General features: G+C 38.4%; 1 protein-coding gene across 4 annotated transcripts in view; it reads right to left on the bottom strand.

Moving 5' to 3' along the window:
* The window catches only part of pard3bb (par-3 family cell polarity regulator beta b), a 460,252-nt gene that overhangs the window by 302,781 nt on the left and 142,054 nt on the right, over positions 1 to 15,417 (bottom strand). For all 4 annotated transcript variants that reach the window (XM_067443471.1, XM_067443470.1, XM_067443472.1 and 1 more), the window contains exon 6: positions 13,672 to 13,748. In XM_067443471.1, coding sequence (XP_067299572.1) covers positions 13,672 to 13,748 — 77 coding nt within the window. The remainder of the gene's footprint in view (positions 1 to 13,671; positions 13,749 to 15,417) is intronic.

The raw sequence follows: 15,417 nt of genomic DNA, 5'->3' as shown, positions 1-15,417 counted from the left end.
CCGGACCGTATCCAGATCACATGACGGACCTGAACCTAGACGCGACAAACGCTGCTCTGAAGTGTCTGGAGAGACCTTGTCAACTAGACTCTCACTGTGATGGCCTCATCGGCATAAACAAGCCTGTCTCCTGCGTGATGACTCTCTTCAACTGGATTGAAATGGACAAATATTCAGACTGTTCAGATCTAATATGATTTCTTATTTGTAACGTTGCCTGAATCATAATCATACACTGTTTGTTCGTTTGGCCAGAGAACTGGCACCCCAAATGAGCCTGGTTTCTCCCAACGTTTTATTTTTTTCCCTATTATGTCCCCTGATGGAATTTGGGTTCCTTGCCACTTTCGCCCTTGTTGCCTTAGGCTTTCGGCTTGCTCAGTTGGGGACACTAAATATTTAATTATATTATTTTCTATGGCAATTCGGTTATCACTGTGAAGCTACTTTGAAACTTTTTTGAGTCTTCATTGTAAAAAGCGTTTTTGTTTGTTTGTTTTTTTAAATAAAGATGACTTGACATTCTCCTGCATTGCTTCTTTTCTTTGTTTTAAAGAGGAGACTTAATATTTCTCTATTTGAGGACCTGATTAGGAGATGATGAGCACATGAAACTGCACTTATATTTATCAAGCAGTAAAAACTTCCCTTCCCACTTCCAAATGACGTGTCTGTGTGAGAGTCTGAAACAATGCTGATGGTGAGGAATTACAGTTGAAACATCTCATAATGTACATCAAACTGAGTAGCATCACTGAGCAACATCCTGCTCAAGGTTTGGATTGAATTACTAGTTCTTCCAATGTGTCATTGATTCAGACTCGCGCTGGGATTGGTGTAAAACTCATCGTCATAGTTACTGTCTTTACAGTGTGTACAATCGTAGCCTCCAGACAAAGCTGGAGTTCTGTTATGGTAATGGCCATTTGTTTCCAAGATACGCGCTGTGCGCGGTAGACCAATCACAACAGACTGGGCCATCTGACCAATCAGAGCAGAGTAAGCTAGCAGAAAGGAGGGATTTAGAGAGACTGATTCATTCATCGAGTCGTTAGAGAATCATTGAACATTGTGGTGATGGGCAATGTATATTAGGAGAAATTTAGTTTTTTGTTTTGTTGGAGACCTTCAAAACTATATTAGGAAACTTTTAAAATAGCATAATTTTAATTACTACTATTAATACAGAGACCGATTAAAGGACTTGACTCACACTTGAATTCAATGAAGGCAAGAGGACAGTCAAATTAGAATGAAGGATCAGGGCACTTAAGACTGTAGTAATGGCTGTCTCAACTTATATTGTATTTTTCAAAAATATATGTTTAATTGTCCACCATCTTCGGTTTATGTAGAGTTTAGAACAGTGCATCCTATCTTCTCTGCAAAAGCTAGTTTGACACAATATGGCCTGAATGAGGGGGAGCGTAATGAAGTTGCCTACCTTTTGGATCAGCCTTACAATGATACTACTAGCTCAGAACCCTCATTTATATCCTTCATTACCTCACTCCTACTTTTCCTCTTTAGTTAGACATCCAGCATCAATAGGCAAACAAATGAACGGTGGAAGAAAGCCTAAAGATGCGGACAGTGGATGAAAGGATGACTGTGAAACAGGAAAGGGGCACATGAGCAGGTGTCCTCTTTATTTACCTGCTCTCTCTTCCATACAGACAGAAGGTACAAAAAAAGGGAAATAAAAGGCAGATGGGAATAAAAGAGAGCAAATTACCAAAGCTCTCTCGTCTTTTCAACTCTCCATCTTCAAAGTGCTGAGCTTCAGCAGCTTTGCACAAATAAGAGCTGTGGTTCAGATTAACAGCCTCTCTTGTGATTGTGTACGGGCCGAGTGTGGGTCCGCTTCACCAGAGTTCCTGGAGAAACACGCGATACTTCGCCTCTGAATGAAGGAACATTTGAATACAGTTGCCTTTTCTTTATGCGCTGGCTATTGTGTTGAGGATTCAGAGATGTCTGATTTAGGCTGGAGAGGATTGAGTAATGGGAAATGTATGTGAAGAGGTGTGAGCCAGGCTGTGTTTACCTGCGAGTGTTTAACCCAGAGTAAAGCTCCCCTACAGGGTTGAAATAATCCTCCTATTCAGAAGGACTTTAATTCGGCCTCACAATCAGGGATCCAGTCACTCAACAGGGATGCTGAAAGCACTGCATGTGCAAACACGCTCTCAGTCTCCAGCGGCTAATATACCAGACTCACAGCATTAAAAGGATGACTAATGTTTAACCCGTTTACCATCAGAATACATAGAGGGGCTGACAAAACTTAAACAGCACTTCGCAAATACAAGCTAATTGGCAGGTCACTTAAAGCTACACTGTGTAACTTTTTTAGTTTATTCTTAGCTAAAAACACTTAGTTCTTTCAAAAAAATATCTGCTCATTAATGCATATTTACTTATTTCAAGTAATAAAGTATTCTCGTAAGTTTATTATATGCCATTGAAAATACATACGGGTGAGGGGTTTGAATGCAAGTCGCCATGCTGCCCCTCCATCTTGAAAGTACATTAGCCAAAGAGGGACATACCCGTAAATTCAAGCTTCGCCTTTCGCGTTTTAAGACTCGATAGCACCGTGTCGAATGTGAAGAGGGGGATTGCCATGTCCCTTGGACTTAATCGGCCACCGTAGGAGTTAAAAAATCAGAATTGAGAGGAACGGAAACTAATATTCACTGGATGGTCATATACCTTTTCACCGCTAGATGGGGGAAAATATCACACAGTGTAGCTTTTAAGAGCAACATTTCATCTAAACCACTACTTAGACAGAAATACTCAAAGTTATTTTTACAGTATATACTGCATATGTGCTGGTAAATGATGGTAAATGCACTTATGGTAATTCACTAGCAATGTGTATTATTCAAACATACACTTTTGTAATTCACTTTTTTTTTTTTTTTACTTGCATTCACTCACCCACATTCCATTCCAAAACGGTTTGACTTTCTTCTGACAAACACAAACTTAGTAGAACTGCTCTTTTCTGTACAATGAGTGAATGGAAACTGAGCCTGGGCACCACAAATGTACAAATTTGAGCAATTTTTTACAGAAATATTGTATATTTGTGTATATTTGTGTGAGAAACAAAGTGTATATGTGTTGTGCAAGTTCCGATGGCAATGACATTCAAATAAGAGATAATGTCAAACTTGACACTAAAGGTGGGCGTCCAGTTTGACAATTCGGACACTCGGGAGGATGTGAGCCATTGCAGGCGTTGCAAGTCAGTTAACCTGATACTCGTGCAGCTGGTACGAATGTACTGCGTGGCAATCCGACAGCCATCGCATGAGCTTTAATGCTTAACACGAAGACTGGAACTTTCAATGTTGCTGCTACAAAAAAGAAAGAAAAAGACCATGTGTGAAAATGATTTGGTGAAAAGCAGAGAACAGCACAGCCATTCCATTAAGCAAAAACAAAAAAAGAGAGTGTATTTATGTGTTTGTGTACCAAATGTCCTCACAAGGATAGTAGTACCAGTAAATGTGGACTTTATGGGGACATTTTTTGTCCAAATCAGGAAAACAGCTTATAAATCATACTAAATGAAGTACTGCGAAAATCTTAAAACACAGAAATTTTTGTGTGATGGGTAGGTTTAGGGGGGTTGGTGTAGGGGGAATGAAGTTACAGTTTGTATAGTATAAAAACCATTATGTCTATGGGAAGTCTCCATAAAACAAGGAAACGTGTGTGTGTGTGTGTGTGTGTGTGTGTGTGTGTGTGTGTGTGTGTGTGTGTACGCTGTAGGGTTGCAGCCACATGGGCTATAATAATATTCATATACCTACCCTGTCTATGATTTGGCAATAGGGAACAGCCTATACACACTGGTCAAAACCAGGAAGAGTACCCGAATTTTGTATAAAATGCATACAAATTATCAGGAGGTGCTTGTAACCTACTCGGCTCAGAATTCCTTTCACACAATGAGAGCTGCGACCATTCGAGCATCAACAATTTCCACACGATCGCGAGACAGCAAAAATCCTACAGTGTGTAAGTAATGCACCATATGTGGATGTATATGACTGAGATTCGAGAGCTACAGCAAAGCAAACAATTATCAATACCATCTTATGACTCTAGAAGACTTTTTCTTGTTCTTGCCACCTCAAGAAAACAAACTAATTTCTTTATTCTTGCAGAGTATGTTCCAAGCTTTAGAATATGGCGCAAGTTGTGTTGACCACATTTATAACATGTCATTGTGCTTTTTATGCTTTATGGAACGACATCCCTAGTTTCACTGAATTGAAAAGAACAGCATAAGGGCAGATTATTAGTTACAGAATTTAATAGAAAACTTATAAAATTGTTATAAACCCTTAATACAATGATATTCTAATTTCGTACTTCATATGAATTTATTGTCTGGATCACCAGACCAAGCTCATTTTAACTTAAGATTGAACATTGGTCTGGCGAGTCTGCTCTGTATTTTCTACAGCACTAGAGGTGTGATCAACGAGCATTATTCAAATGACTCTGTATGCAATTGGATAGTCCTTCAACCAATCAGACAACAAGAGGCGTGATCAACAGGCAACGACCCATCGTTTCTTTATCCGTCATCATGTTAAAAGCAGCGAATATCGCGCCAGTCTGTAATTGGTTCCCGCAAAAGTGTAACAGAAGCAGTAGAAATTAAATGTACAGGTTTCTGAGTTGCAGGGCGAAATTAAATCGCTGGCAGATCAGGCCGGGTTTACAATTTATACAATCTTAGCCGTTGGTATTTGTAGGATCTGCAACGCCCCATATGTGGTGGTTTAAGGTTGGGGTGGACCTTCATGCTTATGCACTGTAAAAAATTATTTAGAAAAAAAGTTACCTGGTTGCCTTAAAATTTTGAGTTCATTGAAATTACATTTCTTTTTAGTTAATACAATTTTTTTTTTTTTTTTTTATTTGACAACCTTTTTTAAAATATTAAAATATTTTGTAAGCATATTTGGTAATTGTGTGTGTTTTATTTCTGATGATGCAGTGAAACATGCCAAATTGTGCTATTTTCATGATTAATCACATTTTTTTAAGTGGTTTAGATACAATAATATTTTGAGTTTCTATTTATTAAACAAATATCCTTCATTGTATCAACTCAAATTTTTAATTTCAATAAACTCAACATTTTAAGGCAACCAGGTAACTTACTTTTTTAAGTTAAACCAACAATATTTTTTTACAGTGTGTCTACTTGCATATGAACCACACTGTACAAATGCATTCAAAATCAACACCTAGCTACATTTTCTCATAAGATCAAGTTGAAAAACCTCCAAAATATGACTTTCACGAAACCTCCACAAAGTCTCCGCCAACCTGTAGGCTAACACATTTTAAAATGCCCCAATCGGAGATCACAATCTGAAGTCTGAGCTTCCCATTTCAGCCGCAGGATGTATATAAGGCGCTCACTGCTTTGCTGTCAGTCAGACGCTTAAGCTAAAAATGGGGCTCTCGGCACACCACCCTTCACCGTCATCATACCACCGCATCGATCTGACGCTCCGCTGACACCGTCACAATGTGGCTCTAATCCACTACGATACTGACCGCTGAGCCCCAGATTACCAACGCCACCTCTTTTCATTACTTCAATTACCTTTTTCACTTGAGAACAGCTCTCAGTTAATTGATTCAAGAGAGATTGCATGCTTTCTATTAGAAAATCTTAAGCACCCAGGTATAATCTTGTGGCAGAAACTAATACAAGGCAAATCTTTGATACTGCTGTTTATCTTTGCTGAAATTAAAGTCCCAGAGGCGGCGTGTCTGAAATGTTATCCCGCAGACTGAATCGAGATCAGTTAAGAGGAAACGCGGAGTTAGACACAGAAGTCGGGCTCAACGCTGATGGGGTTAGAGTTTAAGATTTTCTCACTGTCTCTCTGATAAAGCGGATGGTTATCAGTGGGTGTGGGTGTGATTGGCAGAGAGGGTGATGAGAAGATGATGATAAACGGGTGTCAGTGCAAAAGAGGCCCGAGGGGTTGACAGCAGGGAGTCAACGGCACAATGGCAAGGCAGATAAGAGTGCACAGATGAGTCTGTGGCCCCTCAGAAAGACTACACAGAGAAAGACAGATAGATGAGGGAAGAGAAGGGAAAACAGACTGAGAGAGGGAGAAAAGGGACAAAGGTGGAGAAGTGAAGTACTTGTGGCGAAAGGGCCTCAGTGGCAGATGCCAATGACACAATAAGATGATGAAGTGATGGGAGATGGAAGCGCAACAGACAGAGGTGCAAAAAGGCCAAATGAGACACACATACAAAGGAAATATAAAACAGTCTGAGAGAAATGAGGAAAGTGAAGAGAGGAAAAAAGATAGACCGATGGTAGGTTCAGACAGACTGATGATAAAGAGGCGGAGAGTGTTTCAGTGTTTTTTGTTTTTTTTTGTTTTTTTGTTTTACTGACAACAAATTTGCCGATTTTGTTTTTTATTTTTTCATTAAGCTTCTTCTGTTTCAATGGAGATTTTCAAAACTCGGATTGCATTAACAATTTGAATCATTAAAATACAGTCCCTGACAAAAGTCTTGTCGCTTATCTATTTTCTAGAAATACCTGATATTAACCTGATTTTTAATTAATTAATTGGTGTTAGAAATAACTCATATGAAAAGCTAAAACCCTGCCAAATGATGTTTAATGCACTGAAATAAATAATTTTCACAGAAAAAAATATTTAGCATTTAATCAAGACAGAAAGGCCAAATTTTGGCAAGACAAAAGTTTTGTCGCCTATACAGAAATTGAACAAATTTACTGCAAATACAAAAATATGTCAGGAAATTAAGTTGTGGTGCTGTGAGATTCAAATTTAATATATTGTATGACTTCCATGAGCTTGAAGGACTGCATCCATGCGGTTTGCCAAGGATTCATACAATTTATTGATGAAGTCATCAGGAATAGCTAAGAAAGCAGTCTTGCATGCCTCCCAGAGTTCATCAATATTCTTTGGTTTCGTCTTCCATGCGTCCTCTTTCATCCTACCCCACATATGCTCGATGATGTTCATGTCTGGTGACTGGGCTGGTCAATCCTGGAGCATCTTGATCTTCTTCGCCTGAGGAACTTTGATGTGGAGATGGAAGTATGCGATGGAGCACCGTCCTGCTGCAGAATTGGGCCTCTTTTATGGTTGGGAATATAAGAGGTAGCTAAGATTTCTTGGTATTTTAGACTATTGATGTTGCCTTCCACCCTGCAGATCTCGCACACCCCCATACTGGATGTAAACCCAGACCATGATTTTTCCACCACCAAACTTCACTGTTTTCTGGGTGAATCTCGGATCCATTCGGGCTCCAGTAGGTCTCCTGCAATATTTGCGTGACTGTGGTGTAATTCAACAGAAGATTCATCTGAAAAATCCACCTTCTGCCACTTTTCCTGCGTCCATCCTTTTAGCAGGCTGTGGGCCTTGGCAAATGCCACACGGTTTTTCAATTGTCTTTTGTTTAGTGCTGGCTTCTGGGCACTGATTCGACCATGGAGGCCATTTCGAGACACAATCCGACAAACTGTTCTGGTTGACACAGGGACTTCAGGTGACCAGGTCTCGTGGAGCTCTGCTGCAGTGGAAAATGGGCTGGCCTTGGATTTTCGAGCCAACAAACGGTCCTCTCGAGCAGTTGTCTTGCGGGGTCTGCCTGACCTGGGCTTGTCAAAAACGTCTCCAGTCTCTTCAAATCTTTTTTTTTATCCTCTGTACTTGACGCTGAGACACATTGAAGGTGTCTGCCACATCAGCAGTGGATCTGGTCTTCAGCCTCATGATAATCAAAACTTTAGTCTCAGGGTGAATCTTAGGCATGTTTGCAGAGGTCTAGTTGCAGTTGATGTGAAGGTCTAGTGTACTGGGGTTCTTTTTATACACACTTGAGACCTAATTGATCCATTATTAGTCACAGGTGAAGCTCATATGACAAGGTGACAACACTTATGTCTTTGCAGAAATTGACTCAATGGGCTTTACCAAGCTGTGAATATTAGAATACTTTTTGAAAGTTTAGTTGTTCACTGAAACATTTTCACAAAAGCTGGTGGGATTAAATTGAGCCATTTCTTGTAAAAAAATGTTTTGATTTGAAATATATTTCAGCGGCACTTTAGGTCAATTTGTACACAAGCGACAAGACTTTTGTCAGGGACTGTATATAAGGTATATAATACCTCAGTGGTAAAGCACATTTACCTACACTACCATTCAAAATGTTTGGGTCAGTAAGATAAGACATTATTATAATATATTTATTTTAAGAAAGTAACAATTTTACTCAGAAAGGATCAATTAAAGACATGTATAATGTTACACAAGATTTCTAATAAATGCTGTTCTTTTGAACTTTTCATTAATCAAAGAATCCTGAAAAAAAGTATCATGGTTTTCACAACAACAACAAAAAAATTAAATCAACTGTTTTCAACATTGATAATAATAAGAAATGTTTATTGAGCATATTAGAATGATTTCTAGAAGGATCATGTGACATCATGTGATGCTGCAAATACAGCTTTGCCATCACAGGACTAAAAATTATATTTTAAAATATGTTAAAACAAAGTTATTTAAAATTGTAATAATATTTCACAATAATTGTTTTTCTTGCATTTTTATCAAATAATTGCAGCCTTGGTGACAACTGACTTTTAAACATTAGCTGTGCTGTGTAAATGTGCTTTGGCATGTATTGTAAGGCCCATATAAATCAAAATGAATAAATGTCAGCCAATCTTATGTCCAATTGGAAAACATTGTGTGAAAGATGTAAATTATAATATTTATAACTTTTTTTTCTTACATTTAAGCACTTACAAATTATTTATTTAACATTTGAGAACTTGTTGAAATTGTGGTTGATCTGATTGAAAATACAGAAATGGAAACAAAATATTTGTGCGTGTGTGTGTGTGTGTGTGTGTGTGTTTCCAGTCAGACAAACCATAATTTCAAAAAGTCAATTCAAAATGTTAAATGTAGGAATTACAACAGTAACAATCTAGCTGAAAACAGTGGTGAATGATATATATATCCCTCGGCCGCATAGCGCGCACACGCACACACACACACACACACACACACACACACACACAAACAGAGGATCTATATCAGGTCCTAAAGCTATATCTATATGAGCAATATGCAAAGTATAACTTTACTAATTGGCTTTATTTCCACCTGCAGTCCAAGTGTATATCAGTAACATTATCATAACATATATGGTTTATCAGGATTCTACAATCCATGCTCAGAAATTACACTTCATTTCCCCCTTCCTGTTTTCCAGTTGACAGTAAAGGTCTATTCACACCGAGCCTCAATCATGAAACACACAGTACATTTCATGGTAAATCATTCGTAAAACATTTCTCACATAAACTGCCCCACTGAATTCAAAAGCAACAATTTAAGTGAGAATAGTTTTACCAATGATTTACATAGAAATGCTTTGTGCTTGGGTTTCACGAATGAGGTCCACTGAGCATTTTTCCCTCACAACAAACAAAACCGCATCCCTGAAAAATGCATTCTGTAGCCTTTATTCACATAGAGAAAATTCACCCATAAAATATAAGCTTTTAGTTCATTATTTCAGAAATAAATTTAGATATTATATTATAGAACTATTTAGGACTATTTTATGGTACTGTTAATATTTATTGTTCTGTTGTTGTTCTTTCTGCATCTTGACAGACATGTCAAGTCATTACAAACTTTTCCATACGTGTTGCAATTTTTCAAAAATTTTCATTTTGTGTTTCACGGAAGAAAAAGTCATATAGCTTTGAAACGACTTGAGGGTGAGTGAACTATTCCTTTAAGGTGACCAACCATAAACTCACTTTCTTGGAATTGCACATTCCTACAACCTCTAAATGTTATTAGCAAAGTGCTGGCCATACTTATGGCTTTCAATTTCTATATTCAAAGTGCTAGTGATAATTCATTTTTTCCCTCTCAATTTCAAGGATCATTTGCCGAGAGCAGAGAGCATCCAGCATTCCTCACAGTGATGGCACAGCCGGTTGCTATGGAGAGAGGCTGGTGTAAGACGTGGTAGAGGAGTCGTGCTGTGAGGATGTGACCCTATCAACCCTCCTTACTGCCCGTCTGTGCTCTGAATGGGCTTTGGGGAATTTTTGACAGTCTTACTAAATCCTTTTTGTTTAATAAGATTGTAAACAAAGTTAAAACCTTAAAGATTTTTATACTATGGACCTGTTGAATGCTTGAATCCGATTGGTTGAAGAACGTTATACGGTGTGCAATTATTAATCGTTTCCAGAGCGTGGGGTACGGTTCCGTACAGTACAGTACGATTCGGGGCCGCAAACCCTGATCCGGCTTGCGTTTCCACCGCCAAAAGCACCCTTATAACAGACGTGGTGCTGCGGTCAACATCATTTTCGAGCGAAGAAGAAAGCGACACGGTAAACAACAATGGACGACATACAGCAGATCTTGTTCTAGCTTCTAGGCATTTGGCTGTTGTCACAAGAAGACGACACGCATTGTTTTGAGCCAAAGCTGCAGGCTGCAAGGAAAAACACAGTCGGAAACACACGCAAGTAACGATTCTCTGTCAAACAATCAATGTTCTGCAGTGTGTCTAGCTCCACCCTTTAGTACCGGACTACTGTGCTAGGTACCCCAACGGAGAGGTGTCAAACAAGTGCTGCGGTGCGGTACGGTACGGAATAAGGGTACCATTCACAACTTCTGAAAATGGAAACAGCAAAAATTTTGTACCGTACTGAACTGTACTAAACTGTACCGCTCAGTGGAAACAAGCCATTATTTTCAGGGAAACACGCAGCTAAAAGGGTGCCAGGTAGGTCTTGATAAATGCTCTTGGTCAATGCTCTCACATCACATGTCCATATCACTTCGAAAAATGATTTCAGTCATTTCAAAGATCCTTACAGCTCCCACAAAATACACAATGACACTGACTAAGCAAATAATATAGTAAAAAAAATGGTTTTTGCTACAAAATTATTTTGTATAGAAAGCTCATATGTTCTCTGTCCCACTCAAACTAACTCACACAGAAAGTGATCAGTAAAATAGTTCAAAATAGTTCAAATATAAGGAAGGTAATAATGGCGCTGTTCTTGAAGCAGATAAACTTAGTTCCGTTATTAGGCTGTCAAACACTCTTCAGAGAGACACAAAAAATGGCTCAATTATCTGTAAATAGCTCTAAAATTATGTTATGGAATTAGCAGCGGAGGCGTGGGATGAGATGCGCAAGACATTAGTCACACAGGAGTGTGTGGCAACCATAGTATAAGTGGAATAATTGACTCCGGTCCGTTGAATTATTAGAAAATATTGCACACCCGAGGTGTAATGGCCATTACCACCTAAGGGTGGATTATTTTATAATTATTCAATGGACCATCATCAATTATCCCTAACACAAAATGAGAATCACAACCCAACATTTCATAATGGCAAAATTATAACCCAATAAAGACATCCCTTTAAATATAAAGACTATGAAAACGAATGTATCTATTACTACATTATGTGCCAAAAAAAAAGGTTAACATTACATTATACACCCAAAACAACTGATTGCCTACCATTCTTTTTGGACCAAAATGTATTTCCAATGCTTCAAGAGATTCTAATGAACTAACTGATGTCACATATGGACTACTGTGATGATGTTTGTATTCCCTTTCTGGACATGGACAGTATAGTGTGCATACACTTGCATACTCTCTTGGACTAAATATAAAATATCTTAAACTGTGTTCTGAAGATTAACGGAGGACTTACAGGTGTGAGACGACATTAGGGTGAGTCATTAATGACATCAATTTCATTTTTGGGTGAACTAACACTTTAATGAACTTTATTTAAATTAAATACATGTACCTCTTTAGCTATTGTCATATGTCAGTGATTACCCATAGGTTGCCGATCCCTGAGTTATGCAAAAGGGAATTACTTTATGGACAACCATTAAACAGCACACGAGTCTGTCAAAGCACAACGGGGGAGCCACGGTGAACACTTATGCTTTTGTTTAAAGTACTTAATATAAATCATTCTCATGTTTCGAACAACTTAGGCTGTGCACCTTTCCCACAGCAGCTTACTTGGTGTCCTCCACTGCTTTTTATATGCATATTGTCAATAGAAAGGTATAATTAACTCTAAAGTAAAAGATCCAACTAATCGATTATCACATTTTTTGATAATTATTTTTATTATCTATCATAAACTAATTTACTGGTTAGTTGTTGCAGGCCTAGTATTTTGCTGAAGCCTGGACAATATGACCCCTAAAGGGGTGAATGTAAAATACAAATATTTTTGTTTTGGAAGTCAATGAAAACATGATCCAATGCCATTCGCAGCACTATGGTCCTGTCTAAAGAGTGTGTTTTGATGTTGTACAGGAACAGAGAGTGTATCAGAAGTGTCGATCAGAGGTATTGAAGGCCGGATGTGTGCCTTCAGATGTGCTCTGGGATTCAGAGGAGGCTGGCGAGAGAGTCTCTAATCCCAGACTGGCTCATTAGTCATCTCTCTCCTTGATTAATGCATGTGTTTGTTTGTGTTGTGTGAGCCCTTCCCCTTTGCTTTCTGAAGCTGCTTAATGAATAATCATTTTATATGCAAGTGCCACAAAGCCTTGATCTTCTCAATGAGGAGCAGGAAAATTGGAATGTTAGCTAATGATATGATATGAGCAAGAGAAAGTGAGAGAGAAAACTAGAACAGATTAAACAACAAAAACAACAACATATACAGTACAGTGGGGTCTAAAAGTGCAAGACCTCGTTGAAAATCTGGGATTTTTCAGTTCAAACCTGGAGATATATAAAATGATTTAAAAACTAAAGAAAAGGTATGAAGTAAATACGTGTGTGTGTGTGTGTGTGTGTGTGTGTGTGTGTGTGTGTGTGTGTGTGTGTGTGTGTGTGTGTGTGTGTGTGTGTGTGTGTGTGTGTGTGTGTGTGTTTTACAAAAAGTATTTTTTTTTTTTCAATTTTCTAGTTAAACTGTTATGCTGATAATCACATTAGCAGTGACAGTTATGTTATTACACTTAAAATATACGCATTTTGGCTAGTTGTCTCGCATTTTTGGATCAGACTGTACACACGCTACCATTCAAAAGTTTGGGGTCAGTACAAAGTTTTGATAATGCGGAATTCTCAGCGTCATTACTCCAGTATTCAATGTCATGTGATCCTTCAGAAAAAAATTTATTATGATGATTTGACACTCAAGAGAGAAAGTTATTTTGTTTATTTTCTTTTGTTAAAAAGCTATTTAAAATGGTAAATTATTGTATAATGTTATATTAACATATTATTATTGTTTGGAAACAGATGCTGAAAATTGCTTATGCAATTTTATAAAAACATTATAAATGTATTTACTTTGACTTGTAATCAATTCAATGCATCCTAAAAACAAAAGTATCAAATCTTTAAAAAATAAATAAATAAAAAAATCTTCCTTACCCCAAACTTTTAAACAATAGTGTAAATGTGACACACACACACACACACACACACACACACACACACACACACACACACACACACACACACACACACACACACACACACACACACACACACACACTTCTTACTTGACATTAAAAGGGTCAGATTTGTTGTTGCTGGTTTCCTTAGTCATACAGTCCAGGTCAGTTTGCACGTGCATCCCCTACAAAAAAAAAAAAAAAAACAGAATAACAACCATGAGAAACTGCCAGGAAAAGAAAGAAAAATTATAATAAAGTGCATAAGCCAAACAAATATGCAAAGTTATTAACATAAATAGGATGACTAACAATGTAAGGTTACAATTTATTTTTAGTTGTCCATGTTACAGCGTAATCAGGGCCTAAAATTAACACTCATCAAGCACCAATTGAAAGTAAAGATCAGTGTTGTCAAGTGAATTAAAGGATGTCAATTGGCTGGTAACATTTTTATGAATTCTAACAATGCAATGTGGTGAGAACATTAAAGGGTTACTTCAGCGATTAGCATATGGCTTTGTATCAGTAGAAACCCTGGAGTATATTTAAATGATTGTGCATCCCCCCTCATATCCCCCTGAGACAAGAGATTTCTGCATTTTATTTCTGGAAAAAATTTGACGATATTGAAAAGAAATTGACTATATTTGCTAGCATGACGTGGTCATACTCAATTCTAGTCAGAATATGAGTCTGAAACTCTCCATTGGGCTGTGATTATGGGGCGTGTTTCAACCGAACCAGGAAAGACCTCAATTGGATAGACCTACAACCAATCAGAGCAACGGAGCGACACATTGTCATTCAAATGTCAACAGAGCTCAACTGCACTGGGTTGCCAAGTCCACGTTTTTTTCCCCGGGGGTTGTTTTCTATGTCCGCGGGTTTAAGCGACTATTATGTGATATATAGACCCATGAGTGCAAATTATAGAAGGCAACCTTGCCAAAATAACACACATTTTACCCCAAACGCCATTTTTCCCCCGGAGAACCCCCCTCGGTCCTATTGTTTAGGGCTAGTAGTTGGCAGGTTTTGTTTGTAAAAACTTGGTAACCCTGTCTGCACGCGTGCTGAAATCAGGCTGGAATACACGATCTTTGCCGGTGTTGTAAAAAAATTAAATAATTAAACGATACACAGAGTACTTACCCAACATGATCATCATTTCTGAGAGAAATTGTGAAGGTGAATGCATATACAAGCAAGCTCTCCGTTTAGGATTCAAACAAATATAATCCGAGTGCCTTTGATGACGTGGATGATTACGTTACTGTTGATCATCTGTCCATCTTTGTCTAAAGCCCGCCCTGATGATTTCATTGGTCCGAACAGTTTCTGTTCGGGGATAATTACTCCTCTATGGAGCAAGGCCAGACCGAACTGCCCGACCAAAAAAAATTGTGGGCGGGGCTAAGTTCATCTGGCATCCAGGCTATTTGCGTCATCAGAGGAATTTTTGGCCAGAGGCTAAAGACTACAGCCAGCAGAGGGAGCCATTTCCATATGTTTTTAACTTCCACATGGGGGATGGGAGATCACACTCACAGCTCAGCTGGCAGCCTCAGGCATTCATGGAAATGGAGCTATGCTGAGCAATGTGAGCGTTTCAACTTCTCAAATTAATTCCTATGAAAGTTAAGCTTCCAAAGCCATATAAACTAAAAAATGCGTCAGACTGAACACGCTGTGAACGACTGCCGCGAGCGAAGACGCATTTACCTCAGCTCTCATCACGAGAGCTCATTCATGACGGTTTTTAATTGTCGTGTTTGTTCTCTAACTGAACTGATTTTATGAAAATGAACATGGTGGGAAAGTGATCCAGGGACAGTTACCAGTAGCTGTGGC

This window comes from Pseudorasbora parva, chromosome 5, assembly GCF_024679245.1.
Source record: "Pseudorasbora parva isolate DD20220531a chromosome 5, ASM2467924v1, whole genome shotgun sequence".
In the NCBI taxonomy this organism is placed as follows: domain Eukaryota; kingdom Metazoa; phylum Chordata; class Actinopteri; order Cypriniformes; family Gobionidae; genus Pseudorasbora; species Pseudorasbora parva.
The sequence above is the reverse complement of the archived record's forward strand: the minus strand, read 5'-3'. Positions and strand labels throughout refer to the sequence as shown.